The sequence below is a fragment of the Colobus angolensis genome, unplaced genomic scaffold, assembly GCF_000951035.1.
Source record: "Colobus angolensis palliatus isolate OR3802 unplaced genomic scaffold, Cang.pa_1.0 Scaffold129, whole genome shotgun sequence".
Taxonomy (NCBI): Eukaryota; Metazoa; Chordata; class Mammalia; order Primates; family Cercopithecidae; genus Colobus; species Colobus angolensis.
The window spans coordinates 6450645-6461135 of NW_012114141.1; the positions used below are offsets into that span (position 1 = coordinate 6450645).

Here is a 10491-nt window from a genome sequence, read left to right on the forward strand (position 1 = left end):
TGTGCCAGGCCCTGTGGTGACTGTTTCATATCCAACATTAAGACTTTTTATAATTTCCATTCTCTGTGATAGCCCATATTTCAGCCAAGCAAAATCACAAGCATTTTGCAGATAAACACAGTGTATACTTATTTAATATTTGCCCATGTTTCTTCTACTCCTGATGATAATTTTGGGAAATGCTCACAGCTTAATTCTACTAATTTGACATTTCAAAAAATCCGTAAGATAATTGAGCTTATTCTCTATTGATCCACTTACTGTATTGTGAGTAGTACTGAATCAAAAATTGTTAATGCACAAACTATTCCCCGCTGTTCTCTGTAGGTAGGTGCAACACTGATCACAAAGACCAAAAGGTACAGGAAATAATCTGATAATGTCACTTTGTTTCTTGTTTGTTGAATGTTTATTGAGCAAATGTCCCAGTGCAAAATCAGTGCTCATTGGTAAGTGGCATTAAAAATTTAGGTGACTTGAGCAGCACTTAGCAAACTATTCATTTGAAAGTCAAATGGCATCTAAGTGACTTGAATTTATTAGTTAAAGCTTTTCATATTTGTGTTTGTGGGGAAATAATTTTATATCATTGTGAAAATTACCCTGGCTAGGAAAAATGATGCCTGCATTTGAATATTTCCTAATTAACCAATTACTTGTAAACTGTTGAGAATTAATCATAAGAGCTCACACTATTGAGCACTTTGTTCATTTAATTCTTATAATACTGTGAGATAGAGATTATTAATACCCCAATTTAGACATAAGGCAGAAAGATTTAGTGAGTTTAAATCCAGGACTCACTAAGACCTGGCAAACTTCTTCTAAAATATTCATTTTATTATGTACTATAAATTTATTTTATTTACTTAATTTTGATAAATGTAAACAAATAATTTATTTTTAAAAAGAAAAACCTAAAATCTGTGTTACCATAGACTTAAGTCTAGGGTATCTCACTAGAAATCCGCCACACAAGGCTGATGAAATTGCTAGTGGCAAGGATGCAATATACTAGAAAAATGAACAGTAGCAATATTAAATGAGAAAGGGGACTGGCAAAACTCCAGATAATTATCAAGGACAGAGATAATATTGCTCAGTGAGAAGAAACGGATGAAAAAATGCTGAATGGATCCACCTGGGAGTCCTCTGGGAACCCATCAGAATTTCCACAGGAGTTGTACAAGTTTTATTTTATATGTCTATATATAGATATATATAGATTTTCTGAAGAGGTACAGTGTGAGCTACAGTGAAGAGCTAAGAAAGTTCATAGATAGGCAAAGCTTATATATATATAGCTATATATAGATATATAGCTATATATAGCGATATAGATATATAGAGATATAGAGATATATAGAGATATATAGACATATACATACATACACACATATGTACACATATATGTGTGTATATGTATTTAAGCATAAACTTTATATGTATGTGTGTATATATATATATAAAGTTTTCATTTAAGATGCCATATAAACTTCCATATAAGCATCTGTAATTATGGAGTGTACAAACCACTAATATATGGGAGGAATATTTAAAACTGTAAATCAGACAGATTTAAAGCAAAAATAATTTCTAAAAATTATACATAGACAAAACTATGTGAACTTTGAGAACACTCAAAACAAATAAGTAATCCTAATAGCTTCAGATGAATATTAGAATTAATGAGTGAATTCAGTAAGGTTTATGGACACAAGATCAATATGTAAAAAATCAATTGCATTTCTATATACTAGTAACAAATTAGAAATAAAATATAAAATTATTACAAATAATTAAATATTTATGAATAATTATAACTAAAAATTTGTAAGACTTCTATACAGAAAATTACAAAACATTAGTGAGAAAATAATGGAAGGCTATACAATGGTGATGGCTGCTAACAATGGACTCAGCATTGTGAAAATACTAGTTGTACTCAAAGTAATCTAAAGATTCAATGCAATCCCAATAAAAATTCCAGTAGATGTGTGTTTGTGTGTGTGTGTGTGTGTGTGTTTCAGAATTGACAAGTTGTTTCTAAAAATCAGTGGAAAAGAGCAAAAACCAGTCAAAGCTATCATGAAACAAAATTGGAAGATTTGTGCTACAGATATCAAAATGTATTTCAAAGTTACAGTAATTAAGAGTGTATGGTGTTTGTCCAATAATAGACCAATAGGCCAATGAAATAGAAGAGAGCTCAGAACTGTTTCTGAACTCATATATTGTCACACATATGTTGTCACTTCGTTTGTGATATGGATGCTACTTTCAGTAAATGTTGTTGGGTCAAATGTATATCTACCTGTTGGAAGACAACCTTGGTCCCTCTTAAAACTGTACATAAAAATTAATTCCAGGTGGATTTTGATCTAAATTTAGGAGGGAAAACAATAAAACTTCTAAAAGATAATACAGGAGAATATTTTTATGACCTTTGATTTGGCAAAGGTTTCCTAATCATGACACAAAAAGCCCTAGCCATAAAGGAAAAGAATGATAAATTGAACTGCAGAACTTCTTTGGTATCAAAAGACCTTATTATAAATGTGAAGAGGGAAGTTACAGGATAGGAGAAGATATTTTCAAATGTTTATCTGACAAAGGACTCTCATCTACTGTATATAAAGAATTGTTCAATCGATGAGAAAAAGATCAATCAACTCCCTGAAATGGGCAAAAGCTTGAAAAAAAACCTGAAAAGTAGATTTCCAATACCAGAGTAGATGACAAACATATAAAAAAGTGCTCAACATCATTCATCAGAAACAAGCAAATTAAAACCAAAATTAGATACCATTTTATGTTCACCAAAATGATATGTTTAAAAACACCGCAACCCTAACTGTTGGAGAGGATAATGGAAAACCTTGACCACTCCCACACTGTTCATGGGCATGTCAGTCGGTACAACTTTGTCAACATCTACCACATCTGAATCTACCTCTACTCTGTGGTTCAACAGTTCAGCTTCTGAATATATAACCAGTGGAAATGCATACATGTATACTTCAGGATATGTACATAGATGTCTATAAAAGCCTTTTTGTAAGAATCTCAAACTGGAAATGTCCATTAATAGGAGAATAAATAAGTAAATTTTGAAATACCTATTCAAGAGAGCATTATATACTAAAAGTAAATGAACTACTATGTCATGGAACCTTGTGGACAAATCTTACAAACTCAATGCTCAGCAGAGAAGCCAGACAGAAAAAAGTACATACTGTATGATTTTGTTTAGAGAAAGTTCACAGATAGGCAAAGCTTATTAATTGTAATATAATTGGTAACTGTGGTTACCTTTGGTGAAGGGATTGGTTAGTGATTGAAGGGGATACAGGGAAGCCTCCAGAATACTATTATTTGGTTTATTCATCTGGGGTGGTGGGAGGTAGTGATTCTATAGTTATGTTTACTTTGAAAAATCTCAATGAGCTTCACATTTAGCAAGTGGGTAACTTGTTCTATATCTATCTTTGATTTTAATTTTACCTTGTAAAATTTTAATAGACGAGCTAAAAATAATATATCAAGTGTGAGTTAAGAAGTGGGGTAATAGTGAGCTAAGTTCTTGCCTTTCATATCAGGTTGTTCCTGGGTTTGTCTTAACAATAATGAGTCAAGCAATGGAGTACAATTATATTGTCCAACATTTTGGTGACAACTGCAAAAATACCCAAAAAAAATCATTTTAAAAGGTTGATTTTGGCGAGTGAGATGGGGATGAAGGGATGAGTTTGGGGCTGGACTATTTATCATAGATTTTCTAAACCATTTGCTTACAATTATAAAACTTTTTAAAGAAAGTATCAAACTACCAGAGGCACATTTCAGTTCCATAAATATTTATGGCATACTTAAATTATGCCAAGAGCTGTGCTAGATGCAGGGGAAACAAAGATGACTAAGATATAATACTTTCTTTCAAGGAGTTCACAGTTTAATAATGGAAATAGGTACTTAAGCAGAGGATGTTCTCTCTTTTTTATTTCTATTTTTTTCTATTATAATGCACATTTAGAAAAAATTGGAAAACAAACAAAAATAAAATTACACATAGTCTCATTATCAAAAGACAGTTTTCCAGAATTTCCATACATATATAACTATATTTTGAAACATGTGTGTATAACTATTCCTATTTTTTGCAACCAGACAAAATATACAGAAAAGATTTTCTAATGTCTTTAAAAATTCTATTACACTAAACAGTGACTGCCTATAGTCACCTAATGAGTTTGCCCCAGTTGATAGAGTCATCAGCACAGCCTTGGAGGTTGGATAAAGCTTCCTAATAAAGATCATTCATCACTGAGAACATATTCAGTTTCAATGAAGCATTATTATCACAAAGTAATCAAGGCTTCCCTCGGGTCCCCCCCCTACTGAATACACACACACTACCCTGACATAGTTTTATTGGACCCATATGATGAGCTATTGTGTTCACAAATTCAGGCTGTTCTTAAGATGTCTTTGCACTGCCATTTAAATTCATCATTTAGGAAATTTTTCTCATCTCTATTCTCTCTGCCATCTGCCATCCACAAGCCAGTGTACTTATAACCAAGAATGGAAATTTCCAGGGCAATGAGGAGGTGGGAAAGAGAAGGAGGGCAGCCAAGATTACCCAAAACCTGAGCTCTGGCCTCCTTTTATATCAGTAGAAAACGCCCCCTACTTAGCCTCCAAAGCCACTGCAAAATAGTTGGCTAAAGTAATTAGCAATGATGTTATACTCCTGGAGATAAATGTTGTCCAAAATTCAGGAAAAGAAAGAGAAGGGGAAAGAAAAAGGAGAAGGGAAGTGAAAAGGGAAAGGAAAAGACAAAGGGAAAGGGAAAGAGAAAGAAAAGGCCAGGCAGTTCTACAGAAGCGCTTCTTTCATTTGAGAACCACTGACTTTCTTCTTAGATGCCAATTGTTGAAGTTCCTTCCAGGACCTGATACTGAGATGAAATTTTACAAAATGCATTTTATGCAAAACTCCTACACACAAAAAAAGAGACGCCCACACACTCAGCAGGTCGAACACTCAAGAATTATATACATCAAATTTGCTAGAAATAAAGGAAAAGTAAGTAATAATTTCCATACTGACCTGGATATAGAAGTTCTTGAGTCAAACTTTCATAGCAGATGGAATGATTTCTCCTGACAGTTACACACTCTTTGCCAGGGTGAAACGATAACCAGTGACAGGATGGTCATAATAACTTAGGAAAATGAAAGGCTATGAGGACCAGAATTTTATTTTTTTAACTACTTAAATTAGAAATAGTTATCTATGCTGAAATGAGACTTTGAAATTGTGATGACTCAGACATATACTTTTCAATAACACTTATGAATGCTATAATTAATCCAGTAATTCATTTTACTAATAAAATACAACTAGGATGTTAAATAATCTGAACATATTACTTCTCTTACTTTAAGTGCTTTACACATTATAATTAAGCAAAGCAAGGTTAAAATCATACACATAATTAAGGAAAGCAGTGTTAAAATAAATGAAACAGAATTGTTCTCTGTACTCGATTTAATCTCCATGAAAAGACGATTACATAGTGTTAAAGATGTTAGGGCTTCCAAACACTTAGCCCATAAGTATATTAACGGAGCCTGAAATCAATGTTTAATTTCTTTGACTTGGAGCAGAATCAGTTCTTTTCTTTGAGTGTTTATTGTAAGTAGAGCTCTTATCTTCCAGATAAAAGACTTAAGCATCAGAACTGCTGTGCTTCTAAAACAATACAGAAGAATGAACCTCTATTTAGAATCTACAAAGAACAAATCCAACATTTAGTTGCTACATGATATATATTTTTCATGGAATATTTTTGACCTGTTGGGACACATCTCATTTTTGAATATTTAGGAATAATACATACTTACACATACTTGCATGTATCAAGAATTTATTGAGTATGTTTTGAATTTCTTTTATCAATAAGTTATGTCTACTAAGAGCCACTCTTTACTATTTATGAGGTTGCAGGAAAACCTTAAATCTGAGTCATTTTCCCCACATTTAATTGCACTGAGCATGCTGAAAATTCATAAAATTTTTCACTTTCATAAGGAAAATTAACATAAATTGAGCAAATACTGTTTTTCATACATAGACTAGGGACTTTTTAAAACATACATAGGTCTTTAAATCTTGAAATAGCTCTATGAGCAAGGGCTATTTAACATAATGACTATGCCCACTTAACATGAATCTGTTTAAAGGAGTTATGTAACTTACCAAATTGACACAATTAAGAAGTAGCAAAATCAGTATTCAAATCCAGATCTGTCTGATTCTGAAGTTCATATTCTGTCTGCAACATTACATCGCTTCTTGTATATAGACCCTAAGTTTAACCCTATTCTAGTAACTTTTCCAAAATACTGAGGTCTTGTTATGAAGGGAGTAATTTTATAGACATAGTGACCATTATTCCATAGAGAAATTATGTATTACCTGGTAAAGATTTTAATTCCACTGTGAGATTAGAATTAAGTTAGTATGCCAGTGTTTGGTAATTTCTGATAAATGTAGGGACACAAGATTTGAATTGGGGAGGTCCTGAAATAGGAAGATAGAAGTAATAATATGTTGACATATTTGCACTAATGTATCCGTTATCATGCTAAGAAATTTTCAACATAGCTCCTTGGGCACTGAGGTTTTGATACATGTACATTTTGATAGATCCTAATAGACAAGGTACTAAATGTTTAGTCTTTTTTTAAGCCCCAAATTACTGAAACAGATGATTTTACCCAACTAATAAGCTTCATGCCTCATTCCTAATCCTGTCCCAGAATAAGGATCAGGGATAAAATCTGAATATTACTTAGAGTTGACTTCTCCACAAATATGCATGTGCTTGGCCCTCATATCTCTCTCAGTTTCACAGTTCTAGGTATGTCCAAGGCCTTCTTGGATTATCTGCTGGGGTCTGTTTAGAAACTATTTCAGCCCTTTGTCAGATGAGTAGATTGCAAAAATTTTCTCCCATTCTGTAGGTTGCCTGTTCACTCTGATGGTAGTTTCTTTTGCGGTGCAGGAGCTCTTTAGTTTAATTAGATCCCATTTGTCAATTTTGGCTTTTGCTGCCGTTGCTTTTGGTGTTTTAGACATGAAGTCCTTGCCCATGCCTATGTCCTGAATGGTACTACCTAGATTTTCTTCTAGGGTTTTTATGGTATTAGGTCTAACATTTAAGTCTCTAATCCATCTTGAATTAATCTTCGTATAAGGAGTAAGGAAAGGATCCAGTTTCAGCTTTCTACTTATGGCTAGCCAATTTTCCCAGCACCATTTATTAAATAGGGAATCCTTTCCCCATTTCTTGTTTCTCTCAGGTTTGTCAAAGATCAGATGGCTGTAGATGTGTGGTATTATTTCTGAGGCCTCTGTTCTGTTCCATTGGTCTATATCTCTGTTTTGGTACCAGTACCATGCTGTTTTGGTTACTGTAGCCTTGTAGTATAGTTTGAAGTCAGGTAGCTACAAAGTACTCAAACAAATATACAAGAAAAAAACAAACAACCCCATCACAAAGTGGGGAAAGGATATGAACAGACATTTCTCAAAAGAAGACATTCATACAGCCAACAGACACATGAAAAAATGCTCATCATCACTCGCCATCAGAGAAATGCAAATCAAAACCACAATGAGATACCATCTCACACCAGTTAGAATGGCAATCATTAAAAAATCAGGAAACAACAGGTGTTGGAGAGGATGTGGAGAAATAGGAACACTTTTACACTGTTGGTGGGATTGTAAACTAGTTCAACCAGTATGGAAAACAGTATGGCAATTCCTCAAGGATCTAGAACTAGATGTACCATATGACCCAGCCATCCCACTACTGGGTATATACCCAAAGGATTATAAATTATTCTACTACAAAGACACATGCACACGTATGTTTATTGCAGCACTATTCACAATAGCAAAGACTTGGAATCAACCCAAATGTCCATCTGTGACAGACTGGATTAAGAAAATGTGGCACATATACACCATGGAATACTATGCAGCCATAAAAAAGGATGAGTTTGCATCCTTTGTAGGGACATGGATGCAGCTGGAAACCATCATTCTTAGCAAACTATCACAAGAAGAGAAAACCAAACACCGCATGTTCTCACTCATAGGTGGGAACTGAACAATGAGATCACTTGGACTCGGGAAGGGGAACATCACACACTGGGGCCTATCATGGGGGAGGGGGGAGGGGGGAGGGATTGCATTGGGGAGTTATACCTGATATAAATGATGAATTGATGGGTGCTGACGAGTTGATGGGTGCAGCACACCAACATTGCACAAGTATACATATGTAACAAACCTGCATGTTATGCACATGTACCCTAGAACTTAAAGTATAATAAAAATAAATAAATAAAATAAAATAAAATAAAATAAAAAGAAACCATTTCAGTTTGGTTCTGCTAATGACTAGTGAGTGCAAAATCCTGTCATGCCTTCTATGTCTTGACGATACCTAGTTGCTTCCCAAAGTGGGTAATTCCTGGAAAATGAGATCCATCCTTTCACTCTACTGTTCTCCAGAAGAAATACCCACCCTAAATATCCATATGCCCTCAAATTCTGGTGAACAAAATTTTTCATGTCATTACACTTTGATGGTAGGTTTGAGACAGGCCCAAAGGGCAGGCTTAGCAAGTAAGTGGAGGTTAAATACTATCTGGCTGACAAACCTCATTGAAACAAGAAATATATATATATATATATATATACACATACATATATATATATACACACCCTGCTGGTGCATCTCATGGTGGCAACAATGACTCTATGCAGAATACCTCTTTTTCTCTGTGAATTCATTTGTTTCTTGAATGGTCTCAGATTTTCCAATATCTCCCTCAAAATTAAAGTAACTGTAGAGCTGGGGTTGGAGTGGGTATTGGAGCTTCACACTGCTCAAGAAATCCTCAATTACATTTTTTACAACTTCCTCATATCTGCATTAATATAAATTTATCATATTTAATATTCTAAAGCAAAGTTTACATGACGGCTTTTTGAGGGGGTGTGACTAAAGTTCTCACAAAGGCTAACTAAAGTAGACTTACTTCAAAAATTTATTTCATTCATTACTATAATAAAAGTAATTATTAAACTATAACTTTATAGCTTATTCTATCAAACTATGAAAACTATTTTATTGTAACTATTAAACTATACATAACTATTAAAATAATATAGATGTAAATCAAGTTCAAATAAAAGTTTATCATAACCAGAATGGCAGCTAACAGATTAAATGTAAATCAGAGAGGCCTATTTTGCATATCATTGAGCATTTTTAAAGATATTTTTACTCTGATCAAGCCATATGGAATCAAAGTGATTGCTTCAGGATGTACCCTGTGATACAGTGTCTGTACCAAAATGCTTGTACCAAAATAGCTGTATCAGCATGGCCATATAAGCACATTCTGCTCTGATCCAGGATAGACTGTAAATTAGATTTAAGTGGTGGGCCCCACTGTCATATTTCTCTTCCATTGTATACTGTGTTGTTCTTTCTAGCCTTGATGCACGCCTTGGTGTTTGGAAACGTGACAGCAATCATACAGAGGATGTACTCCAGATGGTCCCTCTATCACACTAGAACTAAGGATCTGAAAGATTTCATCCGTGTCCATCACCTGCCCCAACAACTCAAGCAGAGGATGCTCGAATATTTTCAAACAACCTGGTCAGTCAACAATGGAATAGATTCAAATGAGGTAATGTTCATTTCTCATGTTGTTTTCAGACAGAAAGCACATATTCTAAGGTAAAAGCAAGATGCTGTAATGCAGGTATCAGAAGTGAAAAGCATACTAACTTCTTTATTCCTTTACTTTTTAATTATTCATGAATCCCAATCCATCTTCTTTCGCTTGCTTTGGCTTGTGTTTTCACAATGCCAATTTGGATTGACCAGAGTTTTATATTAACTTGCTGCTTGTTCAATCAAGTGGACTTACTTTCCTTCTTATCATCTCTTTTCGAAGGAATCAATTCTTACGACAATTTAATGGTGTAATCTGGGATAATTATATGAATCAAGTTTCTGTTTCCCTTTAACATCAATAAAGTTAAAAAATTCCATCAGAGGGGTTATGTTTATACTTCCAGAAACACCCCAGACTGCCACTATAAAAAAGGTATTATATATATCTCACGCTTGTAATCCCAGCACTTTGGGAGGCCCAGGCGGGCGGATCACAAGGTCAGGAGATGGAGACCATCTGGCTAACACGGTGAAACTCAGTCTCTACTAAAAATACAAAAAATTAGCTGGGCGTGGTGGCGGGCTCCTGTAGTCCCAGCTACTCGGGAGGCTGAGACAGGAGAGTGGGGTGAAACCGGGAGGTGGAGCTTGCAGTGAGCCAAGATCACACCACTGCACTCCAGCCTGGGCGACGAGCGAGACTCCGTCTCAAAAAAAA

The 10491-nt window shown here is 34.5% G+C and overlaps 1 protein-coding gene across 1 annotated transcript in view; it reads left to right on the forward strand.

Moving 5' to 3' along the window:
• The window catches only part of KCNH8 (potassium channel, voltage gated eag related subfamily H, member 8), a 373663-nt gene that overhangs the window by 291681 nt on the left and 71491 nt on the right, over positions 1–10491 (forward strand). The window contains exon 9 of the mRNA XM_011933727.1: positions 9584–9783. Coding sequence (XP_011789117.1) covers positions 9584–9783 — 200 coding nt within the window. The remainder of the gene's footprint in view (positions 1–9583; positions 9784–10491) is intronic.